Consider the following 21198-nt stretch of genomic DNA (forward strand, 5'->3'; position numbering starts at 1 on the left):
AACTCACTTTAAACCACCATTGAGTGTTTGCAATAACTTCCGATTGCCGTCTAATGTGTGTTTTGGCCATGTAATGTTGCTGAAATTTAATGTTATTACTTCTGAGTCAGAGCAGCGATCATGGAAGAGAGAACACCGGCAGACAGCGCTGGAAGCTGCTAATGCTCATCAGTAAATCAGTGGAAAATAAATAGAAATCATGATTCTGTCTGAGCTGCGTTTTAAAACGAACACTAACTAGTGTAAATGTAGCTAACAGATGTGTAAACTGAAGACCATTTGAGCTTTATTAAAACAATTTGCACCGATTTATTGTGTTGGTTACAAGAGCCAACCCTGTGCAGTGGCTCAGGAGATGAGTCTATGAGATTGTATAAACATCAACAAGCTGAAAAATGAAACCAAAGTTTTTTTTTTTTTTAGAAAATGTAATCTTGTTAAAATTGATTTCATAAAATTGGTATCGGAAAAAAGTATCGTTCAGGAACCGGTATCGAAGTCAAGGTATCGGTATCGAACATTTTTGAACGATACCCAGCCCTAGAGCTGACTATTTCTGTCAATGGTAAGTTTGTGATAACGTAAGAAAAGTAGTTTAAATGTTTTGCCACTTGCTTGAGCAACTGAATATATAAATCTAGAAGTAACTGCAAAAGTAAAAAGTGTTGAAAGATGTGTTGCTTATATTTATTGTGTTTAAACATGTCTGTGAAAGATTGTATTACTGTACTGTGTAATAAAATAATTGCAATGCTGAAAAAGCATTTTCAGTGACAATGTTTGGATTTGAAATCAAACTAATGTATAAATGTGTTTGTGGTAAACACGGATCAGTAGCGGACTCCTGTGTGAAAGCTGCTTCTCCTCTCACAAGAGACACCTAAGAGGGGAATTCACCACATTTTCAAAATTGAAATTTAGGCCCTGAATAAATGTCTAAAAATCCTGTTTGGAGTATCACTATAAATAGTTATAAATGATAAAAAGAAGGCTTTAAAAAGAGCGGTGATCGGTATCGGCAGATACTGCTTTCTGTGATCGGTGATCGGCCTCAAAAATCCTGATCGGAGCACCCCTAGAAAATATCTCTCCATTCACTGACCACACTCACGATTGTATGTCTGACCTAAAACGCAACTGCCCTCATGCTTTTCCGCAAAAAGCAATCGCGAGTAAATTTTCTGTCATCTTTGCAGGACTGTGATATGAAGAGTGTGCAAAGTAACACATCTGTGGCAATAGTGTGAAAGTGAATAGCACATAACAGGACAATACCGGTATAAACATAGAAAGAGAAAACGCATAAAGGAGAAATAAGGACAAATCACATGAAACTTTAACTGCTATTTAGCAGAACTCTTAGTGGTGAGATGAAATGTTTTGTGAATACGGGCCCTGGTGTATCCAGGCCCTATGACTACAAGTGCCAAATAATTCTAGATGCCTAATTTTCTGAATTGTTCTTATTTTCCATCAAACGGTTCAAATTTACAACACAGATGTCAACAAAAGCAGCAGATAGGAGGAATGAAAATGCAAGTTCACTCTCTGACAGCAGGTGGCGCTTTTGGACAAGCAGAAATTCAGTGGTTCTTCACATGAAAATGACTAAGTTCTGACTAGTATTTCCACTGTCGACTAGCAGCAGTTCCGTTTAATCGATTAATCGACAAGTCTCACACATTCCTGAAATTTAAAGAAGGACTCTGTCCCTGTGGTCATGGCATGAAAATGGGAGGACACAAAAGAAAAAGATACCCTTGATTAGAGATGCACCGATTGACCGACCAGTGATCGTAATCGGCCGATTTTTAGCATGAGTGGCGCGGATCGGTGACTGGCCGGTCAGTCTCACGTCTTGCAGATTCCGAGCTGATCCTTTTATTGCCAGTGGCGTCACATTCACAGTATGCTTGCCGCTATAGATGGTGCTGTCGGTGACGCGGTGGGCAAGTGATGTAACCAGTGTTGTGGCTTAACACCGGTTACGTCACTTGCCCACCGCGGTACCGACCCCCACCGTCGTTTTGATTTTTTATAGTAATAAAAATAATTTAGTTCAGTAAAAGAACAGACACTACAATTAAAAACTGAACGCAGCTGCTCAGTGCAGTTGAACGACAGTTGCATCACAGATTAGATTTAATTTCTCCAGTGAGGAGAGTGAGGAGAGACAGACAGACAAGAAGAGTGAGGTGAGACAGACAAGACGATGGCGGATGATTTTAGTTTCGAAACGAGATGCCTTGTTCCTGAATGTCTGAGTGCGGCCGCAGCGTGATCTGTGAGTGTGACTGCACTTAACACCAAACTGCTTTTCACACAAATGCTGTCACAAACGTGCATGTTCGGCACTGCACTATGGCCACCCAGTGATGAGGCCTGCATATGATCATATCCATAGCTCATACACAACTCATTTTATTTATGAAGCTCTACAGTAATTTTAAATTTATCGAAGTGCTACCTTTATGGTAAGGTTTAGGATTAAGGATGGGTTTGGAACCTACAATTACAAGACAATAAGCATGTGTTTTATTGCAGGGCTCGAAATTAACGCTATGTAAATTTATGTAAAAGTACCACTGCATTTTTTTATCATTTCACATTTGAATATTCAAAAACATATATTCATATTTGTACATTAAAAAAAAATTTGTTCATCTTGGAACATTGTTCATGCAGTAATTTTGCAATGTAAATGCATTCATGCTTCCTCTGAGCTCCATTAAACAGTCTATGTAAATGCATTTAAATGCCACTTCAGATGCAACTTCTGGATTTATTGACTAAATGTAAGAATTGGACATGAAAGATGATGCAAACATTTAGTAAGTTTAGGAAAAAATTACATTTACAAACGGAAAAATGTGCTTAACCAGCATTTAGTAAACTATGAAGCAGGATAATAAAGCACTGGCAGAATGCTTTTTGTTTGCAGAGTTTACAGAGTCTGTAGTTGTTTTTTACTGGAAGGATGTTGTGTGTACAGGACACTGTTTAATGCATTCTCTGTTTCATACAGGTGGTCACTTCATACTGTCCAGCCAACAATGAGCCCATTGCCCGAGTGCGCCAGGTAAGCCAAACTGCTTTAGTTCATAAAACAGAATAAATGAATAAACGCACATTAAAAGACGTGACTCTTTCCCTGAATGAATGTTGTCTTCAAACAGGCGACCATGGCGGAATATGAGGAAACTGTACAGAAAGCACAAGACGCGTGGAAAGTGTGGGCAGATGTAAGCTTTCATATGGTCAAGTACTGAGAAAGCATGGGGAACATCAGCTACAACTGACACAAATGATCAGTTCATTACTGGATTCTCATATTTCATTTGTAACTTCTCAATCCAGTTTATGTACCCATTCAACTTCTGATTAACTGGTGAGGGAGAAAGGTAAAACAAAGCCTTTAAAGTATAGCAAAAAATTGTATGCAGTTTAGCATGGTCAATAGTTTGACATGATGCTGACCAAGTTTGACCATATTTCATGAATTTAATCACGTTAAGAGCCTAAATGACTGTGTTTGGCTTTCGATACGATCGAGCATTTACATACATTCTTGATCATATTAGAACAGGAATAATCCACCCCTTTCAATCCCATCGAAATTTCATTCAGATCGAGCTCAATCGGATCGATTAAAGGTGTTTACATGAAGGCTTTTCAGTCCGATTACTAACAGATTATTTGGGTGCATGTAAACGTAGCCCAAAAAAAAAAAGAGCCAACCCTGCTTAAGATATCCAGAATCTTTTCGCAATTTTACAGCAGCCCTTTACATCTGTGTTTTTGACATCATTCTGACTTTGAGATTCTGGTAAATAAAAGAGGATTTTCAAAGCAACCAGCTAAAACTCTGACTCCCCGTACGTGATCAGCCTCCTTCAGCAAATATAAAGCACTGGCTCTCAGCTCCAGGCCTGGGGACCTATTGCTCTGCTCATTTACTGTGTCTTACTCCCCTGATTCAGATAAAGATAGATAAGAGAGACGGTGAGTACCCAGAAGTGGAGTTGAGATCCTGGGCCCTAATAAATCCTTTTTCAGTGCTTGGACCCTAATTAAATAATCTTGAGGAAAACAATAACCATAATTCCTGCTGAACCAAGGCTCGAAATTGCGACCATTTTGGTCGCATATGCTCCCGAAATGTAATCTGTGTGACCTCAAAATTTATTTGGGAGCATTTGTGAGTGTGCATATAATTGTTGTCGTGCGACCTGTTTTCATATCTCTAAAAATGATCAGAGTATGTACCTTCTGAGTGCTGATACGGTGACCGGTCTGCCATTCTATCAAACTTTACATAACCAATTAAACTTCATCTTTGCATCTTTTACTTTAATGCAGATTTTAGATTTGTTAATATTAGCTGTCAATCACTCAGTCACTGCTTCAGTAGGACCATCTCCACTGCTTTCCGCTGTCAGGTGACAGGCTAACTACCGCAGGGAATGTAAAGGGCTGAAGAAGAGAGAAAATGAAAAGAACACTGACAGATTACTTTTGTAAACTGCCTAAAGTTACAAATAATGGTGCTGGTGATAGCGATCATGTGGTGAATGTTGATCGACCAGCCGAAAAGAAGGTGTACAGTTTTCGGAGAGAATGGTTGAAAGACTTTGAGTTGCTTCGCTATGAAAATGCACTGTGCTCTATGCACTGCATTCACTGTAAAGCCTGTGGGACGGAGTTTGCCGGTAACCGCGTTCGCCACTGAATCTACACATTTCGTAGTTGTTGTTTTACGATGTGCGGTTTGACATTATCGAGTATATTGCAAAATCCAAACAAAACGTGCACGCATGACAATGAAGTTTAGTAGGTTAGACTAGTGCGCGTGCACATTTAGAGTGCGTTCTTTCGCTGCATGATTCATTCTATTAAAATGCATCACAAAATTCAAGATATGGAGCCTTTATATCATTTCATGTAGTTAATAAATACCACAAGAAGAGTGCCGTTTTTTTCCTCCAAAAATCAGCATGATTACAAATGTGTTATTGATTTTATACAACTGTTCAATAAACAAGAAGTTAATATTAAGAGACTTACGTTTTAGACACCACATTGCCTGATTTTGCTCTATTTCGCCAACAAAAATAATTCCAAACTAAGCCACAGCACTGTGTTGCGTCTCTGAGCAACATGACGGTGTCTCGTTCCTGAATTAATCAACCGTTTAAATGATTCGGTTCAATCGCAATGAATCACTTATTAACAGTGACTTGCTGCCATTTGCTGGCGGTTTTAATTTCACATTTAAAGTGTAAAATATTTCAATTAGCAGTGTTCAACTTTTTGTGTTAACAATATTAAAACATTTATGCATGTGTAACTGCAGGTTAAATGCATTCATGTCCTGCATTAATCAGTGTAAATACATCTCAATGCCACTTGAGATGAAGCGTCTGTGTTTCCTCTGCATTGCAAATATACATTTTGTTACTTACTTTCATTTGCTTGATAACAGCTCAAATGTCTTATTATAATTGACTGATTAAATATAAGAATTCGACTCCAATGATAATGTACACTTTTAGAAAAAATGGCTTTAAGGTAAAAATGACCTTAAAAGGTAAAAATAAATTTGAACTTATTGGAAAAGATTAATTTCTGTCACTGCTGTGAACTGACCACCACACAATATATGAAGAATATAAAAAACTTTAGGAGTCAGCTGTCCACTGTAGTCCTTAAGATATCAGCACAATAACACTGTGTTAAAATCCCAGAAAATATAGAGATATAATTTTTGGTCAATATCGCACACCTCTAGCCACCCCTAACCTGTTCCGGGCTATTGGCAGAGCTGAATGTAAAGTTTAACACCGCTTTTAACACCGAAGTTTAACACCATCCTAACCCTCACCAAAGAAGAGCTCTCTGTGTTTAACCAAACTCAGATTAACTTTAGATTGTTTGCAAAAGAAATCTGTCAGTGTTCTTTTCATTTTCTCTCTACTTCAGCCCTTTCTTTTTCTCGCCGTAGTAAGTGGAAAGCAGTGACTGAGTGATTGACAGCTAATATAAACCAATCTAAAATCTGCATTAAAGTAAAGAATGTAAGGACAAAATCTGTTAATATACAGTGGGTACGGAAAGTATTCAGACCCCCTTAAATTTTTCACTCTTTGTTGTATTGCAGCCATTTGCTAAAATCATTTGTTAATTTTTTCCCTCAATGTACACACAGCACCCCATATTGACAGAAAAACACAGAATTGTTGACATTTTTGCAGATTTATTAAAAAAGAAAAACTGAAATATCACATGGTCCTAAGTATTCAGACCCTTTGCTGTGACACTCATATATTTAACTCAGGTGCTGTCCATTTCTTCTGAGCATCCTTGAGATGGTTCTACACCTTAATTTGAGTCCAGCTGTGTTTGATTATACTGATTGAACTTGATTAGGAAAGCCACACACCTATATAAGACCTTACAGCAATGAATCACTTATTAACAGTGACTTGCTGCCATTTGCTGGCGGTTTTAATTTCACATTTAAAGTGTAAAATATTTCAATTAGCAGTGTTCAACTTTTTGTGTTAACAATATTAAAACATTTATGCATGTGTAACTGCAGGTTAAATGCATTCATGTCCTGCATTAATCAGTGTAAATACATCTCAATGCCACTTGAGATGAAGCGTCTGTGTTTCCTCTGCATTGCAAATATACATTTTGTTACTTACTTTCATTTGCTTGATAACAGCTCAAATGTCTTTATTATAATTGACTGATTAAATATAAGAATTCGACTCCAATGATAATGTACACTTTTAGAAAAAATGGCTTTAAGGTAAAAATGACCTTAAAAGGTAAAAATAAATTTGAACTTATTGGAAAAGATTAATTTCTGTCACTGCTGTGAACTGACCACCACACAATATATGAAGAATATAAAAAACTTTAGGAGTCAGCTGTCCACTGTAGTCCTTAAGATATCAGCACAATAACACTGTGTTAAAATCCCAGAAAATATAGAGATATAATTTTTGGTCAATATCGCACACCTCTAGCCACCCCTAACCTGTTCCGGGCTATTGGCAGAGCTGAATGTAAAGTTTAACACCGCTTTTAACACCGAAGTTTAACACCATCCTAACCCTCACCAAAGAAGAGCTCTCTCTCTGTGTTTAACCAAACTCAGATTAACTTTAGATTGTTTGCAAAAGAAATCTGTCAGTGTTCTTTTCATTTTCTCTCTACTTCAGCCCTTTCTTTTTCTCGCCGTAGTAAGTGGAAAGCAGTGACTGAGTGATTGACAGCTAATATAAACCAATCTAAAATCTGCATTAAAGTAAAGAATGTAAGGACAAAATCTGTTAATATACAGTGGGTACGGAAAGTATTCAGACCCCCTTAAATTTTTCACTCTTTGTTGTATTGCAGCCATTTGCTAAAATCATTTGTTAATTTTTTCCCTCAATGTACACACAGCACCCCATATTGACAGAAAAACACAGAATTGTTGACATTTTTGCAGATTTATTAAAAAAGAAAAACTGAAATATCACATGGTCCTAAGTATTCAGACCCTTTGCTGTGACACTCATATATTTAACTCAGGTGCTGTCCATTTCTTCTGATCATCCTTGAGATAGTTCTACACCTTCATTTGAGTCCAGCTGTGTTTGATTATACTGATTGGACTTGATTAGGAAAGCCACAGAGGTAAAGTGGCCCGACGGAAGCCTCTCCTCAGTGCAAGACACATGAAAGTTTCGAGCCCTGTGCTGAACACTTCTTCACACGTCACTCAGGTTCCTGCTCCAAAGAGAGGTGAAGTCGTCCGGCAGATCGGAGACGCTTTAAGAGGGAAGATCAAAGCTCTCGGCAGCTTGGTAAGATTGCGTTGAGACCGCTGTAAAGCATCAGGCGTGAGCGGCGTGACAGCGGTGTGCTGTGTGCAGGTGTCTCTGGAGATGGGCAAGATCTATGTGGAGGGTGTTGGTGAGGTGCAGGAGTATGTGGACGTGTGTGACTATGCTGTGGGACTGTCCCGTATGATCGGCGGACCCATTTTACCCTCTGAAAGTGAGTTCCGGTTACGCGTCTAATATGTGCTGTGGTGCTATTGAGATGAATACAGACACTGAGTGTTGTTTCTGTGTGGTTTAAGGGCCGGGTCACGCACTCATCGAGCAGTGGAATCCTGTGGGTTTGGTAGGAATCATCACTGCCTTTAACTTCCCCGTGGCTGTATACGGCTGGAACAACGCCATCGCTCTCATCTGCGGCAACGTCTGTCTGTGGTTAGACCTCAGTTATCTCGGTGCAGGAGAGTTGGTTACAGCACTCAGTGTGCACTTGATGACTTATATTTCTTTGCTTTGCAGGAAAGGAGCGCCAACGACACCCCTCACGAGCGTCGCTGTTACCAGGTACGGTTTTCTGTCATCTGACATGGATTCTCATTTCACATGTATTTGTGAAACAGCTTATCAGATAAGAAAAAAAAACATGGGAGGGACTTGATTTGTTTATTGTTATATTTTATTGGTTATGATTGATTGGATTGTGTAAAGTCAACCTTGCATAGAATGCAGGCAGAACTGAATGCACTTGGCTGAACTGCATCGCAGCCATGCATAAGGTTATGCATGAACTAAATTAAATTATATACAGAATGCATTCAAAGAATGTTGCTTTTGTAATCACGGAGGCTGTCAGTCCCTTCAGTTCAGTGTTCCTGTCCCCTTAAATATCACTGCTCTCCATCTCAAACGCTGTCATTCTGAAATGTAGGGATGCGCGATATGGCAAAAATATCGTATCAATTTTTTTAGAAATACCACGATTTTATCATGATTCTTTGTCATGTTGGTTTTACTATTTTGCAAGTTGTCTGAGCATTACAGCCGAACTCATTTACCTATTATAAAGACAAAGCCTATCAAGGTAACAAAATATAAAAAAGAAGGGCGGATATTTAGGCCAAAGTGGGCGAAGATAAAAATCTTTGTCATTATTTAGCTTTGTTATTAAAAAATAAGAACAAAGATACACGTTACAAACACCCATAATATACAAATAAAATAAACAGTGCTTTATTTTCAGGTACAATAGGTGTATTTAGCAGTAGCATTCAAGAAACTCAATCAACAAATATAAAAATAAAACACTATATAGATTGATTCCTATTAAAGCAACTGTAGCATTACGAAGGGCCTCCAGAACTGTACCACAGCACAATATAGGTAATGGCATATGTTTCATGTTTACATTGTGCACTCCCCATGTTATTAAAAAATAAGAACAAAGATACACGTTACAAACACCCATAATATACAAATAAAATAAACAGTGCTTTATTTTCAGGTACAATAGGTGTATTTAGCAGTAGCATTCAAGAAACTCAATCAACAAATATAAAAATGAAACACTATATAGACTGATTCCTATTAAAGCAACTGTATTTAAGTTTTTCAGTCAAGAGTAGTGAGTGATTTTCTTTGTTGTTTTGTTAACGTTAAAGGAATAATAAAGTGTAATAAAAAAACTGTCAATTCTGTCATAGTGTTTTATTTTTATACCATCATTTACTCACTCAAAAGTTGTTTTAAACCTGAATGAGTTTCTTTCTTCTGCTGAACATAAATGCTATTTTAAAGAACATGGAAAACCAAACAGTTGCTGGTCCACAGTGACTTAGTATTTATTTCCTAAATATCAAAGTCTATGTGGACCAGCTACTGTTTCGTTTCACACATTCTTCAAAATATCTTTTGTTCAGCACAAATTAATACAGTGTGAGTGAATAAATAATGACAAATTAAATTTCAGGGTGAACTATCCCTTTAATGACAGCTGGCTGCATGTTCAGTACTGTCCTTTTAAGAGCTGCACGCATCTAATATACAGGCACGTATCTGTTTCTCTCAGCTGTTTACTTTCATTTTAGACATAATCTACTGAGTTTATATGTAAACCTTGTGTTTTGACAGTACTAGCATAAAAGATAACTTAGTCCAGTAATCAGGCGATGTTTGACATGGTTTTTAGTGCGCACGCTTAGGGTGTACACGCTCAGAGAAAGCGCAGGTCAGAACAGCATGTGAATGAAATGTTTAACCTTTAAAGCACATACAAATAATGTACTTTTGTAATTGTGAATAAGTGCAGTGTCCTGTGAGAGTAACTCTACCGCTGAGTTGACACTGATGTGAATGTATGTGGCGCTGTAGCACGATACTACCATATTTCTTCAAAAGCAGATCGTGAAGACATTTTTATTGTCCACGATCAAAAACCGTCACATCGCGCACACCCCTACTGAAACGCCTGAACCAAAGTGTGCCATCAGAATGATTAAATATAATTATCTCCCAGAGCTCTCACTCCATCGCATTCCCAAACGCCAGGCATTTAAAACCACTGATTTTGGACTAATAATGTATTGTGTAACCTAGTTTTAATTCATAGTTTCCCAAGGCCTTTAGCTGTGCTGTTTTTCATATTTGTGTGCAGGATTGTAGCGGAGGTGCTGGAGCGCAATCATCTTCCTGGAGCGATCTGCTCTATGACATGCGGAGGTGCTGACATTGGGTATGACACGGATACACAACTGAAATAAAGCACATCTGTGCTCTCCTCAGTTTAGCACTTAACAATCACACGAGACATCAGTACATCAAGAACCTGAACCAAACTCCTACTGTACAGATAAAAGCATTCACAGTCTGTGTCTGTGTGTCTGTGTGTCTGTGTGTCTGTCTGTGTGTGTGTGTGTGCGCGTGCAGCATTCATTTAAATTTATTCAGTTTTGTGGGTCTGCTGTCCTTCACAGGCAGCACTCAGGTGGGAAAACAGGTGGCCATGATGGTACAAGAACGGTTTGGTGAGTTTTATTATTCATATTTACATTTACTTTGACATGTAGTCATTTAGCAGATGCTTTTATCCAAAGTGACTTGCACATGAGGACAATAGAAGCAAACAAACCAGCAAAAGACTTAAGTGCTGTGACGAGTCCCAGTTAGTCTAACAGTACACATTTGCTTTTTACATTTTTTTTATTAAATAAAAGTAAATAGAATAAGGACAGCTAGTGTTAGAGGGTCAAGCTTTATATATATATATATATATATATATAAAAAAAGATTAATAACATCACATTAATATCAAATCACATACATCGACATGATACAATCACATGTTACATATCTTTAGCTTTGATATCAAAACCAAACCCATCCTTCATCACAACTTCTGTGTATTAGCGTTCTGACGATACCTAAATTATTAATTAATTAGACAATTATGTCTCATGGTATGATAGCAGCTGAAGCATCATGATAATAAGTGATATTGAGGTATCACTCATTGCACCGTTTAATATTTCACAACTTAAACTAAGATATGGTTGTTTACAATGTGAAAGTGAAAGAGGAATTAACATGCATACAGCATCAATTAAAAGTATCACTTATGGTAGACTTACCTGTTGCACCATGGTGTGCTCAACATCTGAGCCAACATACAATATTATGATTACACAGATTCTTTTTTTTTATTCACTCATGGCTACTAATTACCAGATGCCAGACTTTGTCTTTATGTACTTAAACCAAAAGTAAGTTTATTCGGAAATGAATATCTTGATACTGGTAGTGCCGGGCGATAAAATGAAAGCGATAGTTTTTGTGAAAACATTTTTATTGATAAAATGATAGTTCACTAAATGCTTGATATGTTGCTGCACTATGCAAATAATACTGTGCATACATGTTGCAGACCATTGCACTGATGCTACTACCAAATTTACTGAAACCAACTGATAAGCGCTGCCATTTCTGTTGCATACAGGGGAAGTAGGGGTGCTGAGGGGGCTGAAGCACCCCCTGTTTTCACATGGTTGCAAATGCAACGCCCAGTTTGTTCATTTAAATTTATTCAGTTTTAGCATTTAATAATTTATTTGTAATGATCTCTGAAATGTAAATTGTAAGTGGGCTATCATAAACCCATGTTTATCTTTATAAACATGATTAATTTTACTTATGATGTTTTCTATATGGGATGATTAGCCTAATCCTCATGAACATGTGACGCTGGCGCGTGGTATCAGACATGAACTATACAGAATGCGAACGATTAACTTTAATACAAGGAGATAATGGCGCAAAAGCGAATTTCAGATTTTTTAAAATGCCCATCCCAGCAAAAACTTTCCAAAATCGGCATCCACCACAACACCAGCACGAGCACCGACGTAAGTGAACCAGCTCCAGCATGAGCACGGAGACGAGTAAGCCTAGCGGACCCAGCCCAACCCCCGAGATTGATCAGCTACTATCGATCATTTCAAAAATGTGATATGCAGTCAAATTTCCCAGTGTGTATGCCACTTAAACGAGTGCTCATATCGACGCGCTTGTAGTGCTTTGTGGAGTTGTCAAATGAGGTGAAGGTGAGCGTGATTTCACCAAGTACAACATGTTCCTGGATCAACATTCCTATCAACCAATCAGAATTGAGGGATACCATTTCAGGAAATATCTGTTTTAGGCTTACGAGCAGGGTTGGGTGTTTCTACACCCTTGTTAATCAGCTATCATTTCACTCTGATTTTAGGAATAAATTATGGGTAGGGTTAGGTTTAGGGTAGGCATTGGGTTTAGTCTGTTTTTGGACAGTTAACCCCCCCCCCCAAACAAAACCAAGCTACTTGTTTGAACTGCGCTCAAAAGACACCAGCGTGAGTTCAGAGCAAATGCATTCACTTGCTGGCTTCTCAGTCACACAGTGATTAAAAAGTGTTATGAGATCCAGTGAGAAGCAGACGTCTCCGACACAAGCCGCCATTGTCTTAGTTATTTAACAGTGCTGATATTCTCAGCAACACTGACGCAGAAGAACAGGAGACACAGTGTGACAGCGATTTATTAGAAGGCTTTTCATTCCACAAATCCTCAATATTCACCACAGATTTGTTTGTCTTGTTCTGCTGAAAAAAAACACAATTAACAGTCTGGTTTCTATAACTTTCACTCAGAAGCAAAAACCTGCCTTTAAACTTTAAAGAAAAACAGATTTGACATTTATGGTGATAATTGTCTTTGTCAACTGATATGAGCAATCTTTGGCTCAATTGCCCAGCCCTAGGTATGGGAATGTGAATTTCACCGGTATGAGGATTGAATCCTGAAATGTTGTCATCAGGCAACCATAGGACATGGTTTTGGTTACTGATTTAACTTATGAATGATTATTTTTATAGTAATTATCTTGATTTTATACAGGCCGTCAGCTGCTGGAGTTGGGAGGAAATAATGCCATCATAGGTTTGTTGCATTTTATTCATTGAAAGGGCCTTCTCTTTGAATTAAATGTATTAGTCTGAGTTATTCTAACTGAAACTGTAGGGATGCAACCATTAGTTGATGTAATGAAAATAATCCACAAGTCTTTCCACGTTTAATATAGTACACACAGTCATTGCGTAGTGTTTTTGCCCCAGTGTTTGAGGATGCTGATCTTAATCTGGTTGTGCCGTCTGCTGTCTTTGCCTCTGTGGGAACGGCTGGCCAGCGCTGCACTACTACCAGACGACTGGTTAGTATAGTGTGCTAAAGAAAAGTTTAACCAAATTCTAGTTTAACCAGACAGGTTTCAGTCTGGTTGTTATTCATGTGTTTTCTTGCTGGATTAGATGCTGCATGAAAGTGTACATGATGATGTTGTGGAGAGGATCGCTAAAGCTTACAAGCAGATCCGCATCGGTGACCCCTGGGACCGTAAGTTCAGTAGAGAAGCATGGGTCTCAATCACTAGTAATTGCATGGATAGTTTGTATTTATATGCACAGGAGCGTTTTTTTTTTTTTTTTGCACAAATTTGTTTGTGCATGTGTGTGTGTGTGTGTGTGTGTGTGTGTGCGTGTGCGCATCACTGATTTGTTGACTCCTCCCTCTTTTTGTGACAGGCATCAATGTATCTTGCTGCTAGTAAGATACAATCTTGTTTTTCACCTAATAAATATTGAAGTTGTGTTTTCTTGTTTAACATTTTAAAATCAGGGTAAAGTATTTCAAATTTGGGAAAAGATGTGTTTGCAATGTCTTCATAGTTAGGGCAGCTATATACCCTCACTTATATATCAGTAAATCGGGAGTAACCTTCCCTGGCATTGTAAACCTCAGATTTGCTAGTTAAATGTGTATGTTAATTAATTCCAGTCATTCATAATTAGGGCACATGTTTATGCTCATTCACAATTAAAACATAAATTAGAATTGTGATTTACATGTGATTTAAATGCAAAAAGAGATTAATTGGCCATATTTTGGCCAAAGATTTAAAGGTGCACTAAGTGAATTTTGCCAAATGATGTTGATATTTGAAAGCACCAAAACAAACACGCCTGTACCCCAACAGGACCTTGCCCCTATTTTAATATCTCCACCCCACACGTACGTACACGACTCTGGCAAAGACGGTCGCGGAAACCAAAATAATTTAAGCATCTTGCCATTCAAGCTTATTTTCCAAGCATTAGTAGACCCTGGTAGTAACCACAATATCTTAAAGATTACCTAGCTATAGGCCTGGTAGGGCTCGGCGATATAGCTAAAAAAATTATCAACGATATAATGTTTCATATCATTCGGTATCGATAATTATTGACATTTTTTTATAACCTTTTTTTAAAACAAAAAGCAATAGAAAAATGTTTAAATTTAACCACTATTTATAATTAACACAATTTATTGAGACAAACTACAAATATTTTTTGTTTTAACAAGCAAACACAATAAAAATTAAACATATCTAATTTCTAATGTTTTATATGCAGATTAAATAGGTCTTTATTGTATAGGTCTAATTGTCTCCCGAGGCCATGGGTGCAATGAGCAAAATAATGCAGCGCATTTAGCAAGTGATACTATAAAAACGTGCATAACGTCTAAATTAACTCATAAAAATCTAATATAATTTCGTAAATTGCATAAACAATTATGAACAAAACAGCATCATGTATTTATACATTGCTTAATCCAAAGAGCCGAAGCGCCCATCACACAGACTGCATTTGAACACATATGAGACGCAGTGAAAAGGAATAAACCTCCACAAAATGTCAGTGATTATCGATACTATCGTTGATACATTTTTTTAGCTGTAATGCCCAGCCCTACCTAGCTATATGAGAAACCACTTACATCTAGTTGGGAGCAGGTGTATTTGTAATTTGTTTTTGTACCAGCTAACATTTTGAAAATACGAACACATTCTTCATGAATGAAAAAATTTGCGTCAGAATGGCTTAACAAACGATTTACACACAAAAAATCATTCTGCTCGTTTTGCATGTATGAGGCCCCATTGCTTATAAATGTTTGTTAAAAAACCGGAATATAATGTAAGCTTGTGCAATAATTATGGACTTGCTCTTAAATGGTGGCAGTGTAAATGATTACAAATAATTTAATCTTTTTTTTTTTCTGGTGAAATCCAATTTTATTGAAAAATGCCATCCCTAGTGTGCACATTTAGTAAATGAGACGCAATGTGTTATATGTCTGCTGCATTAATTCTTCTGCATTTGTTAACAGCAAGCACTCTTTATGGACCTCTGCACACCAAACAGGCTGTTCAGCAGTATCTGGCGGCCATAGAGCAAGCAAAGCAGCAGGGTGGCACTCTTGTGTGCGGGGGAAAGGTAACACTTTTCATTCACTGTGAATAGTTGCAGTATGTTGTCATTAGTACACTAGAAACAGGGCATCTTCTGACTGTTACTGCCCTACATTTGTGACTCTGATGTTCCTCTAAATCAGTGCTTCTCATTAAAGTGTTAGTTCACCCAAAAATGAAAATAAGACCATGTTTTACTCACCCTCAAGCCATTCTAGGTGTATATGACTTTCTTCTTTCAGACGAATCCAGTTAGTTATATTAAAAATGGTCCTGGCTCTTCCAAGCTTTATAATGCCGTTGGGCGGGTGTTTCTGTTCCAAAAGATGTGTAATAAAGCTCATCCATCCATAATAATAATGGCCTCACATGGCTCACTGGCTCTTCCAAGCTTTATAATGCCGTTGGGCGGGTGTTTCTGTTCCAAAAGATGTGCAATAAAGCTCATCCATCCATAATAATAATGGCCTCACATGGCTCAGGGGGGCGAATAAAGGCCTCCTGTAGCGAATCAATGCGTTTTTGTAAAAAAAAAAAGTAAACGTAAAAATTTTTTTTAAACGTTATAAACTCTTTTCTCTAACTTCCACTAACTGTCATACGTGCAAGTCGTTCTGGGCGGATGGAAACTTGTATGAATCACAACATGCTATTACTTCTCTGTGAAACATGGTTACATGTGTTCATTCATTCCTCAATGACCAGGAATCGTGAGCTCCTTTGACACAGGGTTCACGCTAGGGACACCGAACACACATATGGGACCACCATTAGGGAGTCTTATGGAGAAGTTACCCAAATACAAGGGCCATACCACAACTCATCTACTGCAATTATGCTTTTAATGACGGAGAAAGTTGGTGCAAGGTTCACCACTCGAGAGAAAATAAAAACTGGACCTATGTTGTTACCACATAGAGGGGAAAGGCACTAATTGCAAGCTCTACACCCTACCAGTCATCTGGGTTCATCTGCTGATACTCAGAACTCCTGATAAGACTAAATCAAATTAGTTGTAGTCCAGCCCAGCTCTACATATGTCGGCACCATTTGCGAAGACTAAGACAGTGACACCCCTGTTCAAGTGCACCCTTACTCCCAAGTGGCATGGTAAACCTCCGGCTTGATTTGCCAGAGGAATTGTATCCACAATCCAGTGGGATGTTCTTTGTTTGGGATGTTCTTCCCCCTTCTACTGTCCTCCAAACCAGACAAAGAGCTCTTCAGATAACCTGAAACTCTTGTGTGATCCAGATACATGTTTATGGTCTGCACTAGGCACAACAGAGACGAGGCTGGGTCTCTCCCTCATCAGGAGGGAGTTCTTGCAGGGTTACCACTTGATCCCTAAACAGGGTAATGGGAACCTTAGGTACATATCCGGGCCGGGGTCTCAGGACCACGTGAGAATCTGCTGGCCCTAACTTTTGGCACGTTTTGTTAACGGAGCGGGCTTGTAGATCAAATGGGGTCTGGCTGATGGACATCCCTCCACCAGGAGTGAAGCTTGACCCCCAAGCTCTCCTTCACTGCGTCCCCTGTCTCAGGACAGCTTTGAAGCCTTTCATGTGTTCTCACTAGCCTGTGGATGAGTTGGCAGTGCCACCTTCCTGCGAGAGGGCTGTTGTGGGGCCTGCACAGTTTTTGCCTGACCTGTGCTGAGGCAGGATGTGTTTGATGGCCTCTGTCTGATTATTTTTTACTGCAGCGGTTTGTGGGCACAAGTGCACTGCAATCGCTCTCTCCACCTGCGGGACCTCCGAATATCCCCTCGGCCTGCTGCAGTCAAGGGTACTGAGAACAGAAGGGCGGGTATATTGTGTCTGAGCAGAAAAAGGTCCTTTCCACAATTTCATTAGCTCTTTGTGCTTCTTGGAAGAACGGGCGTGGGGCAGAGCAAGGATATCTGTCTCACTCTGACCCCAAGAACCAATCATCGAGCTGCGAGCGATGCTCTTGGCTATAATGTACAGATGTTAAAATGCTTCTAATAATTCTAAGTGTCTCACAGATATATTTCCATGTCCAGTTTTTGAACCATGCAGAGATCTCAGACCTCCATGACTGTTTTTTTTTATTTTTTATCTGTTGTTGTATACATGATGTAATGCATGGTCCAAAAAGACACAAGAGGGGCAATATAACTAAAACATTGGCTGTGCTTCCATCCACCTATTTTTATGTGCATTTTGGTATATCGCATAAAAAAGAGCTGGATGGAAATGCCAAGATGCACATAAATTCTAAAAATACGCATTAAAAACATGCGCACAATTGAGTACGATAAACTTTTTATCCAATAAGGAAAAATGTGCATAAACTATGATGGAAACAAATTTACAGAATAAATGCCTCCATGTGCAAAAAAAGAGTCATGTGACTTGAGATGGGATAACTTGACTAGCAGTGGACTGATCTAGTTCACAGCATCTATTTGTTATGGTCATTCTGAAATGCCTGAGCAAAGTCTGTCGTCAAAGTATTTCTGTATAATTGTCTTACAATTATTCTCCTAGTAATACAATTATTCTCCTAGTTTTCTTAGTGATATTTAGTGCCAGTTTACCAGGAAGTGACGATTTTGTTATCTTTTACTCGTTGGATGGAAACCGTGCTTTATTCGCAAATGGTTTATGCGATATTCCAGTTTTGAGCATAAGTTTAATTCAAAGCTTTGGATGGAAACATAGCTATTGAGAACAAACTACCCCATCCTCCAAGGAGGCCATCAAATAAATACATTTCCTTCTGCAGAGTGTAACTTTTTTGTAGCAGTTATAAAAATGTCCATCCATGGTGCATCTTCCCCATGGGTATGGGCTATTAATCAACACCTTAACACCTGGGAGTTTCTGCCACGTGATGCAATCTCTCAAATGGGCAGTTATCGCTTTGCAATTCATGTATTGCACCATGAATGTCCACTTGCTGTTATCAGTAGTTGATCGTGAAAGGTTGAGTCCAGGACATTTGACAGTCTCAAAATCATTGTGATGATTGCAAGGTTGATACTGAACTGTTTTTTTCCAGATTAATACTGGCCCTACATAGAATAAACAGAATGAAAATGCCACGTTAGGGCACAGAAGATCACATTCTGTACAAACAACTTACTGCTGCTGGTGATTTGTATGGTTAGGTCCCCATGGCAGAAAACAGTGTTTGGTTGCCCACCTTACAAGTCGATAGACATCATCTTCACTAAGATGTTCAAACACAGTTGGCATGTGTCCCCTCCTGTGAATAGACAGAAAATTACAAAACAAGAAAGCAGTGTGCAATATTAAGTTGGTAAGGGCTGTTCTTATTTCTCTCCCTATTTCCAAATGTATTCAGTGCTGAACACTTTTGATCGGATTAAAAAACATCTTAACTCCAAGTGGACATACTATTTACTCCAGGAAGAACTCAATGTAGACCAGCTCTGCTTTCTACATTACAGTATCTGCTTAGGAATACTGATACAGAGCCTCGTAACAAAGATTGTTACATTTTTGACATGTTCCGCTCTCAAGCTTCAGCTGCTTAATTCTTACAAGGTCAGATAACCTAATTTGAAGCATTCTTTGTTTCATTGGTGAACTTTTTAATGTTTGAAAAGTTACTTTTTGGTTCACTTTTTTTATTTCAAATATGTTAATTCATTGTTAGTTTTGTAATGAAACCGGCAGGTTGCTATCCAACAACATCCATGTGCACTGCTCTAGCATGATCTAGCGCTCACCCACAGGAAACTCAGTTTCATTTTGCTGCTTTGAAAAATATCAGTTTTGTCTCTTGTTGTCATAGCATGTTTGAGAAATGTTAGCCATTTTGTTGACTTCACGTAACGTTTGGCATTTTAATGTGACATGATATATAAAACAATATGCATTGAATTTGAGCACTGGTTTCTGATTCAGATTATGGATCGCCCGGGTAACTATGTGGAACCTACCATTATCACTGGACTGCCACACGACGCTCCCATAGTGCACACAGAGACCTTCGTGCCTATCCTTTACGTGCTTAAATTCAAGGTAGGCTTCTTTATTGCATTCCAGTTTTGCATACTTTGTTATATGATATACTGTAAGTTAGTAGTGGTCGACCAATATATCGGCCGATATTTGGCATCTTTCAAATATCGACATCGGCCGATGAGTTCGAGGCGGGACTTTTATTTTGACGGCACAGTGTTCACATTCTCCTTGTCCGCTGTCGTCGTTAACAGTTCTGTCTAATACGGACAGAAATCTGTCTAATAATCAGAAAGAACTGTTAAACAAAAGAAATGAAATGTATACAAAAAAGTATTATAACGATTGCTTTTATATTATTAGTAATAGAAAGGCAAACATTATAATGCTTTCTCGTTTTCCGTCAGCATTCAGCAAATACGCATTTACATCATTTAAACAAATCTTTGAATGACTAATGAACATTTAATTTCAAAAGTCTTGCAAACTTAGTCGGATCCAGTTGTGAGATCGTGTGAAGTGTGCATGTGTATCCTGCATGATCGCGTGTTCTCTGCGTGACGGTCGGTCCGTGTGAATTGAATGCTGACAGGAGGAGAGTTCAGCTTCACTGGAGACGCGCGATCGACAAACTTTAAACTCATGATTTCTAATTATGCTGCGCTTCATGCTTTTGCCCACTGTCATATTCATGTAATTTCACTGTGTGCTGTTTGTAAAATGAGTGTTACGTTGGCTTTATTTGAAAAAATATGATTCCCAATGCACACAAACGTCCCAGATTACTGAGTGCCCTGTTGGTTACAGTGTTTACTTCCTTTTTAATTATATTTTTATTAAATATTTATTTGTGTAAAATAAACATTTATACTTTAAATGATATTTATTTTTAATTCATTTTCAAATGATTTAAAATTTCTTAAATATGAATTAAAATAAATAAACTTATATCAGCTTTATATCGGCATCGGCTGTCAAAAAAACAATATCGGTCGACCACTAATTTGAATTTTGCTGGTAATAATTTTCCCACTGGTTTCAGACAGAGGATGAAGCATTTGCCTGGAATAATGAAGTGAAACAAGGGCTCTCCAGCAGCATCTTCACTAAAGACATGGGTCGAGTGTTCCGCTGGTTAGGGTAAGTGTGCAGGAGCGCTGTCTGTTTACATGTCATGGAATTGTCTTGGTGAGTTCGTTAAGTGAGTTGAATAGAGTGTAACAGTTGTTTGTCTGTAGCCCCAAAGGCTCTGACTGTGGCATTGTGAACGTCAACATTCCAACCAGCGGCGCAGAGATCGGAGGAGCGTTTGGTGCGTATCCACACATCATTCATCACAGTGTTCCTGGGTCTGTCAGTCGCTAGGCCTTATTTAGTTAGCCATTCTGAATGGAGCTTAGAAGTTTGGAAACACTCCCACAAAGGGAAAGAAAAAGAGACCAAAATAAGGGTTAAAGTTATCCTTTTTATTCCTCGAGTCCAACAATATCCAATTTGTCAGGGTCAGATAAATTACTTGTCTGCTATTCTGAATTCTGATGAAGACCTGAACAAAATTTGCAGCTAAAAACAGCCTTCACCTAGG

General features: G+C 38.4%; 1 protein-coding gene across 1 annotated transcript in view; it reads left to right on the plus strand.

The window, feature by feature from the left end:
- Window positions 1–21198, plus strand: part of aldh7a1 (aldehyde dehydrogenase 7 family, member A1) — a 28411-nt gene that overhangs the window by 5196 nt on the left and 2017 nt on the right. Inside the window, exons 2-16 of the mRNA XM_016260367.1 lie at window positions 3026–3079; window positions 3177–3242; window positions 7779–7859; window positions 7929–8052; window positions 8138–8270; window positions 8355–8399; window positions 10486–10563; window positions 10758–10855; window positions 13260–13301; window positions 13478–13572; window positions 13670–13754; window positions 15573–15679; window positions 19557–19673; window positions 20656–20753; window positions 20852–20925. Coding sequence (XP_016115853.1) covers window positions 3026–3079; window positions 3177–3242; window positions 7779–7859; window positions 7929–8052; window positions 8138–8270; window positions 8355–8399; window positions 10486–10563; window positions 10758–10855; window positions 13260–13301; window positions 13478–13572; window positions 13670–13754; window positions 15573–15679; window positions 19557–19673; window positions 20656–20753; window positions 20852–20925 — 1297 coding nt within the window. The remainder of the gene's footprint in view (window positions 1–3025; window positions 3080–3176; window positions 3243–7778; window positions 7860–7928; window positions 8053–8137; window positions 8271–8354; window positions 8400–10485; window positions 10564–10757; window positions 10856–13259; window positions 13302–13477; window positions 13573–13669; window positions 13755–15572; window positions 15680–19556; window positions 19674–20655; window positions 20754–20851; window positions 20926–21198) is intronic.

The sequence above is a fragment of the Sinocyclocheilus grahami genome, unplaced genomic scaffold (assembly GCF_001515645.1).
Source record: "Sinocyclocheilus grahami isolate Dianchi unplaced genomic scaffold, SAMN03320097.WGS_v1.1 scaffold2066.1, whole genome shotgun sequence".
NCBI classification, from domain to species: Eukaryota; Metazoa; Chordata; class Actinopteri; order Cypriniformes; family Cyprinidae; genus Sinocyclocheilus; species Sinocyclocheilus grahami.